The following is a 22,987-nucleotide window of genomic DNA, read 5'->3' as shown; positions in this document are numbered from 1 at the left end:
CCTGTCACGTGTTAGGTGGTCAGTAAACATTTGCTGAACAGATGAAATGGAAAGAAAGTAAAAAAAAAACTATCAGGAAAACACCCACATAATTGTCCTGGAAGGGAGTGAGAATCCTTGATAACCAATAAATTCAATACAAATTTTTAAAAATTAAATTAAATCAAGAACCAGGACTTGCCACCTGCACACACAAAAAAAGATGCAGAACTTTTTTTAGGGTCAAATTACATAGGCAAAGGTCAGCCACGCCTTCAGTTAAAAGGCTGGGGGCAGGGCTTACCCAGGAAGTGCCGATCCTCCCCCCCCCCCCCCGCCCCCCCCAGCCTGCCTTCCTCAACCTGAGTCCTAACGCTGAAGAGGCCACACCAGAGGAACCACCGTCTTAGATCACACGAACCTTCCCTGATGAGAGGCCGAGAAGACCGGGTGAAAGTTTCCTCGTAAGTTTCCTGGAGGGAGATTCAGGTGTAGGAAAATCCTTATTGCCACCTACCTGAAGCAGGAGAAACCGCTGACAGCTTCAAGACCAGGTAACACCAGGAGGCACCAGTCTTCGTGCTCAGCCTTCCCGGGAGGACAACTGGGTCTTCAGTCCTGGTTTTACTAATGAGGCAATGTGTCTAGGGGGAACATTTACTGAGTTTATTAAAAAGTTCTAACCGTGTAAGTCTCAGCAGCCTTTTTTAAAAAGAAAGGGAAAAAAGATCTTTAGGTTTCTCTTTCATTTCTCTTTTGCTGCAGAGGGTTGGGGGTAGTTCAGTTAAGATCCTGGAACTGGCTGAATCCTCTTTAACATAATGCAGCTGTCTCTCATTGAGTATAACAAGGTATGCGGTGATATGGCCGCTGGTCAGTGGCCCATGGAGACGCGGACTTCCTCCCTGGAGCAGGGTTGGGCTGAGGACAGGAATCCTGGCTTTGGGCCCAGAGTCCTGAGCATCCTGTGGGAACTGGGGCACAAGGTCTAGTTTTGGCAGACCCCTTAGGGACTTCTTGAGTACCAAGCGGAGATAACATGGAAATCCCTCTCTCCCCCCTCTAGAAAGCTCCCTCCTCTCTGGTGCCCTGCCCCCTCTGTCCTACCATCAGAGCCTTAGTCCTTTTGTTTCATTCATAAGACCTAAGGCTCTGTTCCTCAGTTTAGCTTCTACTGTGGACGGTTAAGGCATTTTAGGACTAAAGAACATGTCATACTCAGAAATGACAAACAGGGGAGAAGGAATGAAGACACCCAAAGGTCTGAAGTTTGGAGAAGGAAGGAAAAGGGCAGGCGGTGTCTAAAGGGCACTGGGGGGACATAGGGTGCTCAAGGGGAGGCTCGAGGCACCCAGACCAAGTTTAGCTCGTCATTTGGTCTGGGAGCCTTCTTTAGAGATAAGTGTCTGTCTCTCTCCCCGCCCCCATCCCACCCCTGCCCCCCCTGAGTTACCCTCTGGCCTCGTCTGCGTCCGGAGCAATGGAAGTCAGCTTTTTCGCTGAGCCTGTGGCCCAGGGGGCCTCCACACCCCTCATACCTGGGAGAAGCCAATGCAAAGTTCTGTCCAGCTTACCTTGGGCACTGGTCTTGGCAGCCTGCTTCCTCTTTTCATGCATCTATTATCTCCCACAGGGAAATGAAATCTAACCCCAACAAACAAATCCAGGGCTAGAAAAATCCCGAAAGGGTGCCTGGCAACCCACAGGGGTGCTTTCCCTGTAGCCTCGGGCTCCCCAGCTATACCCACCCAGCAGCACCTTCACTGCAGGGCTCCTAAAGGAAAGGCCAGAGGAGACAGGAGGGCTTTTACCATTTAGGGGGTTGGAGGAAAGGAACTTTCTGGGAGGGAAAAGAGGCCAACAAAAGGAGCTGTGTAACCTTGCTTTTGAGAGTGGGTTTGTGTAGTTTGCTATAGATAAGGAGAGAGTATGTAAGTATAGGGCGATAAGAGTACAATCGAGTCCCCTGAGTTATTCATTGAATTAGAACAAGTCTCACAGGTCTTATTAAGAAGCAAGTTCCCTCCCTGCTCTGAATCAGAGCTCAGGGAGCCCCTCCCAGGGCTTGTTGCCATTAACATGAGCATCAGTCTTACTGTGTAAGTTTCCAAAATCCAGACGTTGGGCTTTTCCCTTCGACAGGAAGAGCTGAGAGCAGAAGGGATCCAAGGTGTGATAACCCAGCTCCCTGCTGCTTTAAGACGTAGCTGTACATTTAACAATAGCTCTCCCTTGATTCACAAGGAGGGTTAGTAAAGAAAAGCAAACCCACACTTGTCAAATGCATTTCCAGTGCCTTAGGTAATCCTTGCGTGTCTCCACGCATTCTCTTTTAGCCAAGTGCTTTCCGGGCCCTGGTCCCAGCACCCACTCACACCCACCCTTCAGTGGGGTGCCCCGTTCATTGCGGGGCCGCCGCCTCAGCACTGCTGTGCGCTCGGCTTCTCTCTCAGCCTTGACCTTGCCTTTGCTTGGGCCAGGTATTCCCTGTCCACCCTATAGCACAATAAAAATGCCTTTCACAACATGGAGAGACTGTGTGGTCCTTCTTGGCCTCGGTGGTTTTCTCTCTTTTCTGACATTGCTCTTGAATCAGCATTTAGCAAACTTGTTTCTTAAGTAAGTTTGACCCTTCCTCTCTCCACACACATGCACACACACATGCACGTGCGCGCACACACACACACCCTTAAAGTCCTCACACTACATTAGAAAGGTTTGAGGGTTTTTAAAATAATCTTCCATGGAGGTTTCTTCGGAAGCATAGTATTATGGTTTGAGGAGAGGCTCACCCTTCTACCCAGTACATGGTTCCTGTAGGATCCAAGTGTACTTCCTGCCAACAGTGTCCTGAGCTGCCCAATTCAAAAGGAAGCTTTGCCCGGCCGGGCGTGGCTCAGCGGTTGAGCGTCGACCTAGGATCCAGGCCATCGGGGTTCGATTCCCGGTCAGAGCACATGCCCGGGTTGTGGGCTCGATCAATGACTCTCTCATCATTGATGTTTCTATCTCTCTCTCTCCCTCTCCTTTCCTCTCTCTGAAATCAATAAAGATATATTTTTTTAAAAAAAAGAAAAGGAAGTTTCAACCCTAGGCATTTGGCTCAGTGGTTAGAGCGTCGGCCCGCAGAGCAAAGGGTCCCAGGTTTGACTGTGGCCAACGGCATGTACCTCTGATTGCAGGCTTGATCCCCGCCCTAGTCTGGGCCCATGCAAGAGGCAACCAATCAATGTCTCTGTCTCTGTCTCTCTCTCTCTCTCTCTCTCTCTGTCTCTCTCTCTCCCCCGCCCCTTCCACTCTCTCTGAAAAACAATGAAAATATAGCCTCAGGTGAGGATTTAAAAAGGAAGCTTCAAACTAGAAACCTCATCAATCCTCTCCTGACACATTCTAGCTCTGGGCTCTTGCCTGGGCTCAGCCCCTTCCACACCCAGTCGCTGCCCAGAGTTCTGACCACACAGCCTGCTCCCTGCTGGTCCTTTCGGACTCATCCTCTTGGTGTCTCAGGTCACTCAGCCTCGACCCTTGGCCCACTTCAGTTGCTCACACCTACCTCAGGTCTCAATATTTCTAAGCAACATCTTTCACTCATCGGGTTGCCAGATCTGCATAAAAATAAAAGGTGCCCAGTTAAGTTTGTATTTCAGATAAACCACAAATATATTTTTAAAATACAGATGGTCTCCAACTTAATGATAGTTTGACTTATGGTTTTTCAACCTTACGATGGTGTGAAAGCAATAAGCATAATAAATTACATGAGAGAGTCAAATCCTTTATTATAAAATAGATTTTGTGTTAGATGATTTTTGCCCAACTGTAGGCTAATGTAAGTGTTCTGAGCACATATAAAGCACATATGATGTTCGGTAGGTTGGATGTATTAAATGCATTTTTGACTAATGATATTTTCAACTTACAATGGATTTATCTGGACGTAACCCCATCATAAGTTGAGGAGCATCTGTATATGTGTGTGTCATACAATATTTGGGACATACTCATACTAAAAAATTATGTGTTGTTCATCTGAAATTCAAATTTGATTTGATGTCCCACATTTTATCTGGCAGCTCTATAATCATTTTTCATTCATTCATCAAATATTTATGGAGGACTTACCATGTGTCAAGCATTGTGCTCAGTGCTGGGAAAGTATATATACACATATGTGTGTGTGTGTGTGACACACATATATATGTATATAACTATAGGAAACTATAAGAAGTGTTGACTTTGTGCTAAACCTAATATTTGCATGTCATTAATTTTCTTCTCTTTTTATTGATTTTAGAGAGAGGAAGGGAGAGCAAGAGAGAGAGATCAGTGTGAGAGAGAAACATCAATCAGTTGCCTCCAGTGTGCACCCTGACCAGGGACTGAACCTGAAACCTAGGTATGTGCCCTGATAGGGAATCAAACCCACAACCTTTTAGTGTATGGGGTGATGCTCCAACCAATTGAGCCACCTGGCCAGGGCTGTCATTAGTTTTCTTAATTGCTGCATTTAATGAGCTTGCTTTTATAAACATATTAAAATTTATTTAGAAAAAGGCAACATATTAATATAATTTAAACAAATAATGCCACTAATCTTTTTTGAGCATTTATCATCTACCATGCACAATTTTAAGTGTTTTGTATGCAGTAATTCTTTTTACCTTCATCCCAACTTGATGAAAAAGGTCTTTGTAATCCCCATTTTACAGATGGGAAAATAGAGGCACAAATAAGTTAAGACATGTACCCAGCTACACAGTTAGTAAGCAGATGACACAGGATTTGAACTAGGTTATCTGAATCAAGAGATGAGCATGTTAATTAACCACTCCTCTGTACAGACTAACACACAATTGCTGTATAGTTTATAAAGGATTTTCAGTTTGTCATGTAATCCTCCTCTATGGTCGGCAAGTTAGACAATGTGAATTGCACTTTATAAATAGAAAAGTTACTGCTTTATGGAGACCTGGCCAAGGAGCAGTTCCTCAAACGAACAGCTTCCATGTCATCCAGTGTGAGGCTCTTCCAAATAAAGGAGAGGAGACAACGATGGAGATGGGAAGTATCCGGCTGACCTGCAGGGGAGACATTTCATCTACAGATGGCAGAATTGGAGAGGAAAGTTAGAGAATGGAAACCAAGGACCAAGGGGACTTAGTACTTGCCTAAGGACTTTGCAAGTTAAAGCTGAGCCAGCCCTGACACTCCGGCCTCCAGACACCCAGTCCAATTCATCTGAACCATGTCACACTGCCTCAGACCCTGTCTGCAGTCACTGTCCCATGTCTCGCTAAGCTGGTCTTGGTATAAGAAAGTACAGTGGAAAGAAAAGGGAGGATGGGCCTGTTGATCCTGTTAATATCACTACAGTTCATTTATTATCACACCAGCTTACCTGCCCACAGGTAGTCTTAGAATAGGACCATTCAGGAAGAAGGGAACATGACTAAAAGGCACCTCAAGACAGAGTCAGAGGGTCTGGAATGATGACAGGTGTACTAGGAAAAAAATAGAAGCTGCCATTTTTGAGCCAGTTTCTGTATTTTGACTTCTCATGCATTGTCTTGGACCGTCACAACACCCCTATTATTCTCAACTAACCTATAGGAAACTCAAGTTCAGAGGGGTGAAGTAGCTAGTCAATGCGATGGCCAGGATTTGAACTCGGGACTACTAATTTGAGGAGCTTAAGCTGTTTTTCAATACATCCACCGCCTGTGAAATTTTAACCCAATGAGAGTTGGTAGGTCCTGGCTTTCTGGTGTGTGGAACAGAAAAGACAATGTAGGCCTTAACATACAATAGAAGAAAACAAAGCAGACTATTAACAAAAAGAAATGTTTTCCCGGTAGGGAACCAGGAAAGGAATTATTTCATGAAAGCTTAAATTGAACAAAATCAGTTTTGTATATCTATCTGGTTATTCGTATGAAAATAAAGATGAAATCCTTCCATCCCTGTCTTTTTTTTTTTTTTTTTGGTAGCAATCTTTCTAAAACATGTCTGTGGTCATGTCGCTCTCCCACTCAAAACTGAAAAGTTCTTCATTGCCTCCATCAGTACTCTTAAAACTTGTAAAAGAAAAAAAAAAAAAAGGAAGGCAGGATTTTTCAGAGGAACTCTTAATTACATGGAACACCAAACATGGCAAGAAACAGAAGCAGCCCTGGCCGGTGTGGCTCAGTTGGTTGGGTGTTGTTCCATCCACCAAAAGGTTGCTGGTTCAATTCCTGATCAGGGCACATGCCAGGTTAAGGGCTTAATCCCAGGTAGAGGGCATGAAGGAGGCAGCCAATTGAGGTTTCCATCTCACATTGATGTTTCTCTCTCCCTCTCCCTTCCTGTCTCTCTAAAATAAATAAATAAAATAGAAGCAAATCTATACAAGCTGCAGTAGAGGGTAAAGGGTGAAGGGAGAGAAGGTGGGAAGAGCCATACACCCCAGACAGCTCCCTCTCCTGAGCTGGCCTTCTCCTTTGCCCACCTACCCTCTCCCAAGAAGACCTTCAACCACCCTCCATAGTCTAGGGCTCCTTTTGAAATGTCCTGATAGACCGACATGAGCCAATGCAAAGCTTTCGGCCTAACTAAGGTCCCCCTAGCCTGGCCCTGACTGCCACTTCATTTACTGTCCCTCCATATCGTGAGCCCCAGCTAACCACAAAGCACATGCTTATGCCATACAGTTCTCTCACCACTCTTCAGACATCCTAAATTCACCCATAGTCTCTCCTCTGCGCATCCTGTTCTTAAGTCCCAATAGCCACCCACCCGCCTAAGCCCTGTCTGTCTTTCAAAGAGCCTCCACTCGTCTTCTCTTTGCAGCTCTCCGTTCCTCCGTACCTTTTCTGCCTGGCTCTCTGCATCCCTGCTCCGGTCCTCGCTCACTGCCTGGAGTTATCTATGTCTATGTCTCTCTTCCTTGTCTCTGTATGACTGGACTTTCAAAAAGAACCCTGACTTCTCCATCTCCAACTACCCCCACCTCCCAGAACAAACAATAGGTGCTCAATAAACGTTCATTGAGCTTCAGCCCCGTCTCTCCTGACCCACAAAGAGCAGGTGGCCCACAGGTAGAGGGCCCATGTGGACTTTGTCGTTGCAGGCCCACCATGTGCACCACCAGCACGTGTGACCTGGAGGAGATCCCTCTGGATGATGACGACCCAGACAGCATCGAATTCAAAATCCTGGAGTTCTATGCCAAACACCATGTCTTCAAGAGCGCGTCTTCAGTCTTCTCCCCAAAGCTGCTGAGGACAAGAAGTTTGTCCCAGAAAGGACTGGAGAGCTGGTCAGCAAATGATTCATGGACACAGGTGTCATGGCCTTGCAGAAGTTCCCGATCTAGTGAGAAGCCCGTAAGCCTTGCCAAGAAAAAGTCCTCCTGGAGGACGCTCTTTGGAGTCGCAGAGAAGGATGAGGGTTCCGAGAGCACACCTGCGGAGATACACCTTCAGGGGCTAAGGAGAGCGGAGTTCCAGGGCCCTCCCGCTCAGCGATGGCCTAGGTCCCTGTCCAACGTGGAACAGGACTTAGGGGTCGAAGGTAGGCTTTGGGGGGATTATTTTTCTCCTGCAACCAAACCTTTCCCTTCTTGTGTGCATGGTAGTTCATCTCTTTCCAGCTGGTAATGTGGCCTCAGGCAAGACATTAAATATTATTATTAATATTTAATAATAATTGCCCTACTTCTCTCAAGACGAAGCAGAGAGGAAGTGGTGGCAGTGAAACGTGACGGGAGTGGTTTTCTGGTTCCACTGTCTGTGAATAAGCTTACTGCCCATGTCCCTAAACCTCTGTGTCAGAGACCAGTCTAAGGGGAAGTGCTCTAGACAGGGCCTCAGGCTGCTGCTCTTCCTGAGGTAAGTCAACTCACCTCTCTGGGCCTCTATGTTTCCAGATGTACATTGGGGTACCTCACCCTCCCTACCTCTTAGGAGACATGGAAAGATCAGGTAGCTATATACAAAAGTACTTCACAAAGTCTAAACCACTCTAAAAAAACAACTTCAAAGCATGTTGACAAAATCTCCCCTCGGGACAAAAATACATTGTATTGAATAAAACATTTCACAAAAGACTTCATCATAGAGAGTTGACCTTCATCCTCAAACCTTAGCATTAAGTCTTTTTTACTCCTTCAACAACATCTAGTACCAGATGCCCAGATTTTAAAATTTTAAAAAACAAGAACAAAAAACCCTCCTGCTAGGCTGATGGGTCTGTGTAACTAATCTATAATTAGTCAACAGGTGGCAGTAATGTCTCAATTTTTAAATCCTGTGACTGTCCTTGCCCTGGCTTGGAGAATCAACTCACATGTGGACAGCTTTAGATCAGGGAAACTTCCACTTCCCACTAGACTCAGAGTTTTAGAACAGAAGTGAGGGTCGGATTATCTGGGGAGCACCTCCTCCCCGCAGTGGTACTGCACCCTCCTCCTGCTGGGTGTGGTCGCTGAGCTCTGGAGCAAACAGAGCAGTCTGAAGGCATCTAAACAGGCTTTTCTGCTTGGCCTGGTCTTTGGACTTTGCCAGGAGACAGAAAAATATTTTACAGACTTTAATCTTCTGGCTTTCCTGAGATGAATGACATTCTCTATTACCATACTACTCAAGTGTCATTTGACCTTTTATTATTTCCTAAAATTTCAAGATCCCTGTATAGATTCATAGATATCCCTAAAAAGTAGAAATGCTTACCTCTTAAATAGGCTTAGCTTTAAACATTTTTACAGTTGTCCTCTCTTTTCACCTTTTCCCCTCCTTGCTTTCTTGTTCAGTAAATTGTTTGGTTGGCTAGTTGGTTTTATGTTGGATATGACCCAGAAGAACCTCGAATTTCATTTCTATTTTGCCACATATAACTCAGAGCTCAGCAGTTGGTGTCACCTGGGTTCTTTTAACAAAAGGTCACCATTTAGCCTGGGCAGCTATTTCCAGGACTTAGGCTCCAGGCTTAATTGAGAACGATGAGGTGATGTCCCAAGACCAAAGTCTAGTAGTGAGAGGCCTTACGATGTAGAAAAATGGATGTCAATACCAATTTTAGAAACTACCAATCCAGGTTCTTTTCCTTGTTCAGCTTTCATTTCTCCACAGCTGTGATTCACTGCATGTGAAATGGTACAGTTAAGAATAGGCTCAGCAGAACACATTTAGTGGAAAACTCAGATAACTATGGCTTATATAATAAAAGATTATTATTATTATTTACAAATTCACTTTTATTTATTTTCTTTTTAGTAAGTTTAAACCTTTGAGGGGAACAGCATTAATGGATTCTGTGTCCAGTGGCCTTAGCAGGAAGATTGTCTTGCCTCTCACCTCTCCTGATTTGTAAAGGGATTTCCAGGGCACACCATCCTTCTGGCCAAAACCGCACTGTTACTTCAAGTCTGTGAACTCAATAGCATTATTTTTCAAACATTACACGATACAATTGCTTCAAATGGCATCAAAGACAAAACTTGTGCAAGCTTCTAAAAATTAAGAACTTAGTAATGAATCAACAATGAATATTTTACTCCAGAACAACTCAGCCATACCACCTGCCCACCCCACCGACCCCATTCCCTACCAGGAGAAGAGCTGCCTGGTCTTTCACAGGCTATGACATTCAGGGAGTCAGTGTCATTTAAACCTTCAGGTCCCAAAATGCTTTATTCTCTAGCTATGTGTGCAAATACAAGACATGCTCTTTTCCTGGGTTATAAATTCTTAAAGGTCGTGGGTTGCACTTTATGTGTCCTTGCTTCCTATCAACAGTAATTGGACATTTCCCAGCAGACCTGGAGGCAAGAGGAGACCCATGACTTTATAAGCAAGGGGAGTTCTGTGTTTACTTGATAATGGATCTGAGTAATGAATATGGCCTGAGAGCAGGGATATTCATCTTTCCTCAGTGACCAACCCCCAAAGGCTTGTCAAACTATTGAATGCCCTCTTATGCACATAAAGGCCAGCTCTCCAAAACAAAAAAGACCTGCAAAAAAAAATACATAAATAAAAATAAAAGCGTAATGAGCATTTCCTCAAGCAAAGAGCTAAGCACTCCCTTTGTGTTTCTTCCCTCACACAGGGGAAAGGGGACCCTAATTTTGCAAGACTTCAAAAAGAGGGTGGGGAAGGACCATTATTTCAAGGTGGCAATCATTTCTTGGTGGGCTCTTCCCCCATCCCAGCCTCTGCCAGGCAACTGCCAGTGCTTTCTGAGGAATGGCCTGCCTGGCGCGTGCACATGCACACACACACGCACATGCACACGCACACTCCCAGGCCAGCCCAGGCCTTTCCTCTCATCTAGGCTGCTCTTTTCATTTGGGGCAACCCTGTGTACCAATCAGCTCAACCAAGTTCTTCTGGGAAGGGCCTCTCAGCACCATTTTCTCTTGTTTCAGCTGTGGACCCCAAAGTTGCTTCCATTGCCAACCGCGTTGCTGAAATTGTTTATTCCTGGCCACCTCCAGAAGAGCACACCCAGGGAGGAAGCATCAAGTCCAAAGGGAACCTTGTACCACAGGCCCTCTTTCACTCGGAGGGCCTGAGCAACCAATCTCCAGCTGCAAGTGCTAAGAAAGGTAAACTCCCCTCTGAGTGGGTGTCGGGTTGAGCGTTTCCAGCCAGAGGTGTGCAAGCATTCATGTACCATTCAGCTCAGGCTCTGCAACGTAGGAATCTCAGCTGCCCTCGCCCAAGGGCAGGACAGCAGCAGCCTGGAGGCACTGACCTTCAGCTTGAGAGACCAGCCCACGCCAAGGGGAGGGTGCCAGCAGATTGCAGCCACATGCCAAGCTCACTGCTAAGTCCAAAGAAAAGTCTAGTGAGGGAGAGGGGGAAGCACAAGGCTTGCAATCAGCTTTGTCCGCAGGGGGAAATGCAGTGTTAGATTTAATCGTGTTAACAATGGCCAGGGACCAATTGGCTCATTGGAGCGTGGAGAGTATGGATGGAGCAGCAGCCCAGGGATTTATAATATTGCCCTTGGCTCCTGTGAAAAAGCAGGGGGTATGTCAGACACCAGGTCTGGTGCAGACATGAAGCAGAACTGAGAAGTAGTCACCACACTGGGTCAGTTGTCATCAAAACTGCAGCAATAGCTAGGGCTGTAGATCCCATCAGACTTGCAGGAATTCTGGAATTGAGGGGAGCAGGACCAAGTGGCTGCCACAGGACGGGAAGTTCAGTCCTACGCTCCCTCACTAATGACAGCTCTCTCTCTTGGCTGACCTTCCCCCAACTCCAGCGGTGGTGAAGGGCAGAGGTGGGTCCCGGGTCTGCGACACAGGAAAGCACAAGGCAAGAGTGTCTCCCAACCACGGAAGCAGAGTGGTGAGCTTACCATAGAGGGGCTTAGAGTCAGGGGCCTGGAGGACACCTCTCAGTCTGCTAAGAAGAAAGTGTCCACTTTATTGCCATTTGGCGTGTGCCTGGGCGATGTAGAGCAAAACCCCTAAACCAAGCTAACGTTAGAGCTCTTATCCTCTGTGCACGTGGGAAATTTGGGCCGCTGTTGCAACCTTCCCCAAGAGAGCCAGCAGCATCCGATAAAAACTACTCCTGAGCAACGGAGACACGCATTCTCTCTTCTCCCAGGTGACTTGAATCTCAGACTTCCCACTTCCCTTGCCCTTCACTTGACCTTCTTGGGACGTGACGTGCAAGATTAATTTCTTGGCCTCTCTTTCCCTTTTTTCTGGAACAAACATGAGGACCCCGTGAGTTCAGAGATTGTGCCATAAGTAAAAAAATGCCGTTCTCTTAGTAACTGGCTCTTCTCTGTTTGGCTTCTGTGCCGTAGCAACGACCATTTTCCTCGTGTGTCGTTGTTAGCACGTTTGAGACCAGAAAAGTCCGACTACTCCACCTCCCCCATTCCAACATACACACCAGACACCAACTGTAGCCCATCCCTCCATCCATCTGCCCTTTTAGCCTTCAGGGTGGGAGAACTTATTAATCTTATTTATTTATACCCCACCTTGTTGTAAAGATACGGCATACAAAGTATACGCTTTGGTATGGTAAAATAAATCTGAAAAATAATGTAAAAAGGAAACAGCGGCAAGAAAATAAAGCGGGTTTAGAAGTGAGTTTAGTGCTCGAAATGCAGGCCCGGGAGACTATACCCCCTCTTAGGTGGGGCCACGAATTTGGCTCTCCCTTGTCTAGCAGCCCTCACCAAGGAGGGGTGCGATCAAATCGAGGACTGATGGTGCCCATGTGGAAACAGCACCATCTGTTCAGGGGAAGCCCAAAGACCAGGGAGAAATGTCTCCAAAATATCTTTACAGATAGGATCATGTGTAGTGGAACTAACATCTTCAACAACGTTGTTACAGTAAGTAGAGTGATGAATTTCACAGTGAGAATTGGGGGCTCAGGGAAGAGAGAAGAAAGGAAAAGAGAGGGTGTCTGGGATGGTTTGTGCCTGCTCGGCAGAGAGGAGGTAAGATTTAATTTGCTAAGAATTACAAAGCCCCTGTCTTCCTCAGTCCCTAACCAGGCTAAGCATTGGCACTGGGAAAATTTAAGAAATTTTTTTTTTTCTTGAAAGAAATAACTGGAATTTTCCCGACAGACCTAGATGACCAACTAATTGCCAAAATCGTTGAGCTGCTGAAATACTCAGGGGATCAGCTGGAAAGAGAGGTAGGGAGCTCCTTGGCCTAACGGGATTCCTTTCGGTGCCCATGCACTGGTACGTGAGAGTGGAACTGTACTCCAGGTTGTATTCCTTTTCCAAGTTCTGGTTTCCACTTAGCCCTAAATTTTATTTCCCTTGGAGTCAAAATTCTTCATGCTGGCAGCATCTCAAAAATGAATCACTTTGGAAAACATAACTAAACCTTCTGGAGCCTCCTTGGAATTCTTGGAAACGGGGAAAGTAACTTTGTTATTGTAAGAAAAGACACCAATAAATTACAGTTTGCTGGATAGAATTCTGAATCTAACTCCCCATGTAACTGATCCTCAGGGAAGTTTAGACTCTTGTGCTGGCCCCGCAGCCGGGATATCTGTGTCCCACAGCCGCTCCAGGGCTGGGGCCCCGTCTGAAATCTGCCCCCAGAGTGGCTGGACTCTTCTCTGCTCAGGGTCTCTCTCAGCACTTCGGCTGGGGAGGCCAGTTAGTGTTACTTGGAACTTTGGATTTCCTGCCGTTTAGAAGTGGAGGCCCGTCACTCCAATTAGAAACATGTGAGAGGCGCCTTCAGCTAGAGCTGGTGAGCAGGCCCCCAGTGTACCCAGGAGGGCTTCTCGTCGCCACCGCCTCGGTGTCCATCACCCACAGCTGCCCGGCAGTCTCTAGGGCCTGTCACCCGGGGGCGGCCTGGGACCCACTTCCTTGTCTGGCCGGGATCCCTGGGGAAGAAGTCAGGCCCAGGGGGCTTCTGCAGGAGGCGCAGCGCTGACTGCCCCAGGCACAGCGAGCTCTGGCTGCTCCCTCAGCCCCCTTGTCAGAGGCGCCCAGCAGATGGGGCCCGGGGCGCTGAGGGGCGTGAGAGACGGTGCGGAATGAGAAACAGTGAGAAGACCAGGGATCTTAGACTGAAGAGAAGGGGTGCGTGAACTTCGGGGCCACAAGTTGAAGGTGTTCGGGAGTGCACAGGAAGCAGAAAATAGAAATGGTGCATGACTTAAGGACACCCCTGTGTTTCTCCAGAACCAGCACCAATGGATAGGAGTTGCAGGGCGATTGATTTCTCCCCACTTTAAGAATGACCTTCCCAGCACTTGCGGCTGCCTCTGAAGGGACGATTGTCCTGTAGGAGTTCAAGTGGATGCCAACAACCAGGCGCAGTTCAGTTCCTGACCTGGGAGGGATGCATTACATGTCCTCGAGGGTTCCTTACAGCTCGAAGCTTCCGTGGCTCTCACGGCAGCCTCCTTCCCTGATGCCTTGGCAGTGACTTGCAGTGGGTCAGGGAGGCCAAGGATGGGAGGTTGGAGGAGAGATGCTTTTCCCTGTCACCCCACAAGTTCCCACTTGAAAAAAACCTCACTTTGTTTGACACACTCTCTCCATGATTTGGGGTGATCCTTTGCGTTATTTATGTAGAACACATGGTGGTTCTTTTTTTAAATGTGATTCCTCAGTAGAGAACTCTGGCACGAACACGCGAAAGGTCTGACTTGTGCTGTGGGGGTGTGAGTTCCCACCAGAGTGGGACAGTGACGGTGGGAAGGGGCCCCGCCCTGGCTGGGGAGGGGCCTCGCCCTGGCCACAGATTGTCTGCAAAGCCCCTCATCCCCAGAGCACGTGCAGCCTCATGCCCCATCTCCCTGTGATGCCACAGAGCCAGCTGCACTGCAAGGGGCAGGAGAGGGGGCAGGAGGGGGGGGGGAGTAGGGTGCTCTGTGGAAGGTGTTTCTTTCTGGCATTCAGTTCTTTCACCATCTGGCAGAGTCCAGGCTTCCAATGCCTGCTGAGGCTTTGAGTGTAGCTTCCTCAGGTGGGTCACTAATTAAGGGGATGCATTCTCGGTGTGGGGGACCCTGGTCATTCCTGCTTCAGATTTACAGTTCCTACAGGCCCCTGTGTCTCCTGGACATTGGGGGTGGGCTGGGCTCAGACAAAGGATGCTGCTCCACCAAAATCCTCCCATAACATCTGACCCACCCCTAAATACTGTCTCTCTTATAAACAGTATTTGTTTAAAACCTGCTCAGCTCATCATTCCTCAAGCACAGAACTAAGGGATTTTCAAACAAACATTTAGCCCCTGCTGAGACAGTTCTGTGTTCACATGACAAGCATCATATTGATAGACATTGCAGGAATGGCTTTAAATCAGGATGACACCTGTCATGATGACACAAGCCCTGAGTTTTTTAAAAGAAGCAGAAGCAATACTTGTCTTTTTGTTAAAGTTATAGAAGCCCAAAGGAGGAAGAGCGGCTAGATACTGGGGGAGGTAAAATAGAATGAATAGAACGATGGAAAGGCAGTGATAGGTTGGTTTTGTGTGTGTGTGTTTCAGTGAACGTATGTCCTCGGGAAGTCTTCCCGGACCCCCCCCCCACCTCCGTGCTCTCACAGCATCCTGAAAATTACTAACATCCCAACAGCACTTCTCCATGTGGGGCACTGTAATATGTGTTTTACTCAATTACCCTGTAGTATAGTTACTGTCATCATCCCAGTTTAAAGGTGACCAAACTGAAGCCGAGAGGGTAATTTCTCCAAGATTGCACAGCTAGGAAGAGCTGGAGCAGGGGTCTGAGCCAAGACAGTGATTTCAGGCTCTGGGTTCAGTCCCTGACATGACCTCCAGCAAAGCACTTGGGCCTGGATTGTAATTGTCACTAGACTGTGAGCTCCTTGCATGAGGGCCTGGATCTCAAACATCCACATTGTAAGTGCTCAGGAAACATTCCTCAAATGTGGAATGAATGCACTGATTTGTCCCATGAAATGAATTCACAGAGCAAGCACACATCTGGTCCAGTTCTGTAGGACATGGTGCCACGGTTGAGACAGGAATCCAGGGTTTTTTATTGGGTGTTTCAGTGGCCCCCTGTTGAGCTAGGGATCCTGTCTCACTGGGCCAAGCTTCTCTACTGAATGTTTATCCTCTTGTATGTAGCTGAAGAAAGACAAGGCTTTGATGAACAGCTTCCAGGACGGGCTGTCCTACTCTGTTTTCAAGACCATCACCGACCAGTTCCTAAGAGGTGTAGATACCAGGGGAGAATCAGAGGTCAAAGTTCGGGGCTTTAAGGCTGCTCTTGCCATAGATGCCACGGCCAAGCTCACTGCCATCGACAACCACCCCATGAACAGGGTACTAGGCTTTGGAGCCAAGTACCTCAGAGAGAACTTTTCGCCTTGGGTCCAGCAGCACGGTGGATGGGTAAGTGCACGCTATTTAAAAATGAATCTTCCCAAATCTCAGAGTAGATGGGATGGAACGTTTGGGTTTGTTTGTTTTTTAAATGAAGGGAACACATCCTTGAAACGGTTCTCATGGGTTTAGGACACTTGAGTGGCAAAAAATATATCCCATTGAGGGGAACATATTTTTAGTGATTATCTTCATCATCAATAAATATTTACTGAGCTCCCAAAGGGTACATGGGGTATGTGTGTCAGGGGAGAGGGACTGGTCAAATATAACAGGAAATGAGGAGATGCTGAGAGATTAAATGTTTAGATAGATATAATTTCTGTGTTCACAAAATTTACAGGCAGCGGATGTCTGGCAGTGAGTCAAGGAGAGGCAGGGCATGCCTCATACTTTCAGATGCTCAAAGAGCATGGGGATAATCCTCATGCAGAGATTCAGGGTGACAATGACATTTTTGTCATTGCTGCCTTGACCCAGAATTTTGACAGGGACATTTTGATACAAACTAAAAAACAAACAGTGAAATTTTCATCTGTTTTAAATGACCTGATATCAAACAAAACAGCTATCTTCACCCCCATGCCTCAGCCTCAACTCTTCCTCATCCGTTATTCCCGTTCCTTGAGATTTCCTTCAAATTGTCATGTTTAAATGGCCTCATAAGGTCAACCTTGTCAAAACACTTTGCCCCGAGCTTTAAATCTCAGAAATTAGGCCTTTGCCCCATAGTATCATTATTCCTCTTTCCACTAGAATGCTCTAGCCAGCAGCAGGGTTAAGTCTCTTTGAGGCATGGCCAATGTGACCCTAAGGCCTCCAAACAGGCTTAGTCTTGGAAACCAGAGAGAAAGTACAGTTGGTCTTGCCTGAGGAACTGAAGTGCCCTCCACAGTCTTCAGCAGATGTCCATTGAGCTACCCCAGTCTTCTGTTCTTTGCTATTTCCCACTTTTGCACCAGATATGATAGCCCTTAAGTGGCTGATCTGAACAACTAAGGCTCTTAACTATTCTAAATTCAAGCTGCCTTAACTCATGCTAAGAGGACAGAGTCCTGGATATTATTTCAGCTTTAACTGTTCTTCCTTCCAGGACCCCCTCAAGTCCCTCCTCTGCCTCAGAGCCTTTCCCGACAGCTCCAGCTCAAGGTCCTCACCAGCCTCTGAACCTCTTATAACACTTCATGTTTGCACTAGCATTATACATAGGAAATCACCATCATTGTTGGTCCTGTTAATATATTTTTCCAGAGAGATGTATCAATTGGGTTCACGGGCCAGTTCTCGAAAGTCTATTTAGTTAATTAGTGTAGCTGAAATGCCAAAAGTGTTCTATAAACAATGGTGGTTCCACACCAAATGCACAAGCAAGAAAAGAAAGAACACATTGGACCACATCAAAATTAAAAACATTCCTGTTTCAAGGAACATCATCAAGAAAAGTGAAAAGACAACCCATGTAATGGGAAAAAATACTTGCAAGTCGTATACCTGATAAGGGACTTGTATTTACAATGTGTAATGAACTCTTAAAACTCAACAATAAAAAGACAACCCAATTTTTAAAATGGGCAAAGGATTTGAATACACATTTCTCCAAAGAAGATATACAAGTGGCTAATAAACATATGAAAAGATACTTGCCTGACCTTCATTTCAACATGAAGGAAATGCAAATCCAAACCACAGTGAGATTCCATCTCACATCCACTAGTATTGCTAAAATAAAAGACAAGTGTTGATGAGGACAGGAGAAATTCAAACCCTCATACATTGTTGGTTGGATTCTAAAATGATCCAGTCTCTTTGGAAAACGATTCAGCAGTTCCCCCAAATGTGCAACATAGAGTTACCAATTCCACTCTGTGGTACATACCCAAGAAAACTGGAATGTTCCCATAAAAACTTGTACATGAATGTTCATAGCAGTATTCATTATTCATAAGCCAAAAAGTGGAAAGAACCCCAATGCTCATCAGTAATGAATAATGACCTGAAAAACCAAATGTGGCACATTCATACAATGGAATATTATTCAGCCACAAAAAGGAATGAGGTACTGACAGATGGATGACCCTTGGAAACATTATCCATAGTGAAAGCAGTCAGACAAAAGGGCCATCTATTGTATGATCCCATTTGTATGAAATGTGCAGAATAGGCACATTCACAGAGAGATTAGTGGCTTCCTGGGGCTTTGGGGAGAGGGAGTGGGGAGTGACTGCTAATGAATAGGAGTTTCTTTTTGTGGAGATGCAAATGTTCAGATGCAAAAAATCAGATAGAGGTGATGGTTGCACAACTTTAAATATATTAAAAGCCAATGAATTATATACTTTAAAAGGATGAATTTTACATCATATTTCAATAAATCTGTTATGAAAAATCGTGATTCTAATTCTTGTAAGCAAATAAAAAGGAAAAAATGCAAATATTTTTTTTATTTTTTTTTTTAATTGGCTGCTGGTGCTAGAGAGAAAAAAAACACACTTCTAATTAGAGAAAATAGATGGATTTTTCAGTAGAAATAATAAAGGGAGTTTTCAAAGGCATTAGAATTTGATGGCACTAGTTCTTTATCATTTGTAGTTTCCATTCAAAGTTTATGAGTTTACTTATCCAGGTCATCATAAATCCTGATTTCAAGGCTTGGCCATCATTCGGTTTAGTTTGGAGCATGAAGCTGGAAATTGGGGGAGGGAGGAAAAAAGAATGAGAATGGACTGATTTTCCCAAAGTGACAGAGAAAGAGTTGCAAAACATAAGGATGTTGATTAAAAATATCTGTGAGTTGATCAGAGCTACAAAAGGATGGAGGAGATGTGGACTGAGACCTGTGCTCAGTTTCCCTGAACAGGAAGAAAAGATGATACTGGGTGGGAAGCCTCCAGGGACTTCCATCGGCTCAGGTATTTCGGGGTCTCTCCGGGATGTCCTCGTAGGGTCATGGAAGGAAGAAATGACTCCTAGGCCTTCAGGAGCTCGGGCTCGTTCTGAACGATCTATCTCAGCAGTCCCGTTTCATACAAGCGCCCCTAATCTTCCCAACCAAACTGCAGGTCTTTAAGGGAAAGATTATGTATTTTATGTCTCTTTTTATCCCGCCTAGCTCCCATCACTTTTATATACATCAGAGATGTTCAGCCAATACTTGGAGAGTGAATCAACCAATCGAATGAATGAATGTATAGTAACTGTTTATAAAGCTTGCTAAACAAGCTACAGTGAGGTTTTATTTTATTGGTTGATTTGGGGAGAGAGAGAGAGAGAGAGAGGGAAAAACATCGATTTGTTGTTCCACTTATTTATGCATTCATTGCTTGATTCTTAACTGTGCCCTGATCGGGTATCGAACCCAGAACCTTGGGGTATCTGGACGATGCTCTAACCAACTGAGCTACCCCATTAGGGCTCTACTATGAGATTTTAACTTACTCCTTGGCCCCTTTTCCTCATTCTTCACGTTACCCCGAGATCCTGATCACCTCACACACTCTACAGCCCTCTGAAAGGTTAGTAAAAGGAAAGTCACCAGCCCTCCCACATCTACTCTTTTGAATGTTAAGTAACAGCATCAAAGCCTTTTCCCATCTAGCCTGTGAGCCCCAGATGTGTGGATGCCAGTCACCTTTCCAAACCCTCCCCCAGCCCTAAACTTAGTCTCTGAGCCCCGGGGCCATGCCTGGGATAAGAGAGCGGAGTTAACAGGCACATGTTTTCACTTCAACAGTAAATCACACATGGAATTTTAAGAATCTATTTCTCTTTTTCCCCTCTAGGCAAAAGTACTTGGGATATCACTTGAAGAAGTAGACTGAAACATCAGGAGGTGTGTAATCTGGAATACTCATGGGTCAACCGTGGTCCTGTGTACCTCGGCCTCAGCACAGACTCCAGGAGAAAATAGAAGTGCACAAGGCAGATGGAGCATTGGAGTTTTCAAACCCATCATTACTGTGAACCAAGAGCATCCGAGAGGCGTCATTCGTGCCCAGCTCATAGACTGTGTTAGTGTGGCCTCGACACTCATGTGTTGCAGGCCCCCCATTGAGTGTGAGGAAATCTAGAAAAACAAGTGGTAATTTTCTTCTCAAACATTCAGAACAGAAACCGTCACCCTGCCTCTGGTGGCCACCTTAGGGAGAGCAAAACGATAAACTGCATGTGCCTACTCTTTGGTTTCCAGTACTGTTTATTTTTTAAACCACACTTGGGACGGCCTAATGACATTGTTTCGAGCCCACCTTTAGGATGTTGCTGTTCATGTTAGTAGACGTAGCTCAGAGAGCCTCGAGTTTACTGCTGTCCACTCATTTGGGGAAACGCTTCCATATCTGCCTTTTTGACTCACTTCTCTGGGAGAATTCTTGGGCGGTTTGAAAAAATTTCATTTGGCAGAAAACAATTACTCCTACTGCCCTCAACTCTCAGTGACCCCGTCTCTGTCTCAAGGTCGTTGGGACCTTCTTTGTTATTTTTTGTGGGGGGGTGATGATTAGTAGCTGGTAAAATAAATATGTGGAAAGACCACTGTCATAAGAGTATCTTGTGGTTAAAATAAGCAATAAGTAATAGTACAAAAATTTCTGTCAGGATCAAATGAGTTAATTTAAATAAAGTGCTCAGAACCGTGCTTGGAATTTAGAGCCAAGTGTTCACTCATGTTCCCTGCTATGTGCTGCCCGGAGCTAAGCTGGAAACTTCCTCTCCTCTCGAAGCAGTCACTGATTGTTTTCCTGAAATGGATACTCTTCAGAATGAGGTCTTTTAGTAAGTGAAATATGTTCCATAGTATTTAAGACACACAACAATGTTTAAAAACACGTTCAAATGATAGGGCCTCACAAATTTCTGGATCTCTAGTACCCAACACAGAACCTGACATAAAATAGGTATTTAATAAACCTCTGATGAACAAATAAATGAACGAGTTGTTCAGACTTACTTTCAACCTCAAGAGAAAAGTGGACCTATCTATTATCACATGCTTCACTACCCAACCCACCTCAATTAAAATTACTCTTCCTTCCTTCCTTCCTTCCCCCACACTGAAAGGCAGCAATGTTAGCAATACAGGAGTCTCCTTTCCCAGCTGGAGACCCTGGAGACCTCTTCTCCCACTTTCATCCAACCATTTCAAACATCTGCAGTCCTCCCTGTGCATTATGAGAGCTTGGAGTCCAGAGGCTTCAGAGCAATCTTTTCTCCATTTGAAGTGTTCTTGCCTGCTGTTCCTCCTTCCCCTATTCCCAGTTTCCACTAGCTCTAGCCCATCTTTCCAAATTCACTCCTCCATTTCCTCCAGGAACCATCTGTAATCCCCCCTTGGGCACCAAGGGGCTACATTTGGATGCCTTTCCTCATAAGGATGCTTCTAACACCCTGTATATGGACGTTATACTTAATACATTGTCCTACAACAACCGGTCTTTCACACTGGATTGCAAAAGCTTTCATAAACAAGTATTATGTCTAATTTAACTTCGTATACCTAATGTCTGGCATGTTTTCAGTGCACAATTACAGAATCATACCCTAGCCGGACGACTATAACCTGTAAATAGGTAAGATTGGAGTATGGCCTAAGGTATGTGTGATTTTAACAAGCTCTTCAAATGTTCCAATATCATCTGCAGCTTCCAGCTAAGATGAAGTAATAGTAACTGAATTTAATCTCTGACTTAAAACAACTGGAAAAAAAATAGACAAAATATATGCAAGCATAGTTTTTAGATGAGAAACAAAGAGAGCCCTATGCTTGCCCTTGAATACTGCAGGTAAAGAGTGTTCAGGCTGTGCTGGAAGGGAACCCACGTAGGGCTCAGCAGTGTCCATGAACAGAGAAAATAGAGCCTAGGAGCCAGGGAAGGCCAAGGCAGCTAAAGTTTGTAAGGCAAGTAATGGAGGGAAGAGAATGGCACAAAAAGCTTCAGACATGTGCAGATAGGTCCCCTGGAGTTTTCAGATGAATACTGAACGGCACATGCATATAAAGACACTAATTACCCAAGGCTTCGAAAAAGAACACCTGAAAATATTAAGGGATTGCTTTCCAAAGCTCACGCAGTTTTGGGAGTAGTGCCTATTTCCACTATCCAAAATGGAAAAACCTCAAAATGTGCATGGCAATAGGTAAAATAGAAGAACTTTGCCTCAGTAATGGGAAAAAATTAGCCCTAGACTAAACACACTTCTGGTTCTGCCCAACAAAGATGAAAAGCAAGAACCAAAAGGATTAAACTATTATCAAGTAACTTAGCTGTGTTCCAGAACAAAGCTCAAGAATCTTTACAGGATCACAAAAATATCCAATACTTAACAAGGTAACATTGCCAATGTCTGGTATCCAATTGAAAAATTATAAGCAAAAAAAAAATGAGATCAATAATGAGGAGAAAAATCAAGAAAAGGCGCCTTGGAAATGATACTGCTGATAGAATTACTAGACAAGGACATTAAAACTATTATAATTGCATTTCATATGCTCAGTAAGCCAAAGGAGAGACTGAACCTCTAAAGCCCACATAGAAATTATAAATATGATTTAAACCAAACTTGTAGAGAAGAAATCTGTAACTCTGAGATGAAAAATAGACCGGACTGGATTAACAGCAGACTACACATTGCAGGAGAACATGTAAGCAAACTCAAAGATATAGCAATAGATTCTAAGTAACACAAGAGAAATAAGACTGGTAAAGAAAACAGAGCAATAGTGAAATGTGGGGTGACTTCTACTGGCCAATATATGTGTAATTGGAGTGAAAAATTTCCAAATCTCATGAAAACTATCAGCCCACAGAACCAGGAAACTCAATGAATGCCAACCACAAAAAACGTAGAAAACTACAGCAAGGCACATCATAAGTTGCTCAAAACCAGTGATTACAAAAAATCCTGAAAGTAGACAGAGAAAAAGGCACATTATATACTCAGAAACAAACAAAAATGATAGCAAATTTTTCTTGTGAAACAATACAAGACAGAATAAAATGTAGTATCATCTTTCAAGTATCAAGAGAAAAAAGACTGTCAACACAGAATTCTATACCCAACAAAAAGATGTTTTAAAAAGGAAGGTGAAATAAAGACTTTTTGAGATATACGAAAGCTAACAGAATTCCTCACCAGCAGAACTGAATTACAAAAAATGTTAAA

The 22,987-nt window shown here is 44.9% G+C and overlaps 1 protein-coding gene across 2 annotated transcripts; it reads left to right on the top strand.

Annotated features, from left to right (window-relative positions):
* The first annotated feature begins 350 nt into the window (after positions 1–350).
* Positions 351–20,467, top strand: BCL2L14 (BCL2 like 14). 2 transcript variants are annotated; one of them, XM_081124506.1, is made up of 6 exons: positions 351–533; positions 7,088–7,530; positions 10,385–10,564; positions 12,565–12,635; positions 15,572–15,838; positions 19,609–20,467. In XM_081124506.1, the coding sequence occupies exons 2-6, from the start codon at positions 7,095–7,097 to the stop codon at positions 19,645–19,647; spliced, it is 993 nt and encodes a 330-aa protein (XP_080980632.1). In that variant the 5' UTR covers positions 351–533; positions 7,088–7,094; the 3' UTR covers positions 19,648–20,467. The 2 variants fall into 2 exon arrangements, with proteins under 2 accessions (XP_080980632.1, XP_080980631.1); XM_081124505.1 differs by having other exon boundaries at positions 385–443.
* The last annotated feature ends 2,520 nt before the right edge of the window (positions 20,468–22,987 follow it).

Source organism: Miniopterus schreibersii (assembly GCF_964146895.1).
Source record: "Miniopterus schreibersii genome assembly, chromosome: 2".
Lineage (NCBI taxonomy): Eukaryota > Metazoa > Chordata > Mammalia > Chiroptera > Miniopteridae > Miniopterus > Miniopterus schreibersii.
The sequence above is the reverse complement of the archived record's forward strand: the minus strand, read 5'-3'. Positions and strand labels throughout refer to the sequence as shown.

What these genes read in the sequence shown, in the direction of transcription:
- BCL2L14 (XM_081124505.1), top strand. Translation starts at nt 409, where the DNA reads ATGAGAGGCCGAGAAGACCGGGTGAAAGTTTCCTC. An exon ending in GACCGGGTGAAAGTTTCCTC is followed by an intron (nt 444 to 7,087) that starts GTAAGTTTCCTG and finishes TTGTCGTTGCAG; the next exon opens with GCCCACCATGTGCACCACCA. An exon ending in TCCAGCAGCACGGTGGATGG is followed by an intron (nt 15,839 to 19,608) that starts GTAAGTGCACGC and finishes TTTCCCCTCTAG; the next exon opens with GCAAAAGTACTTGGGATATC.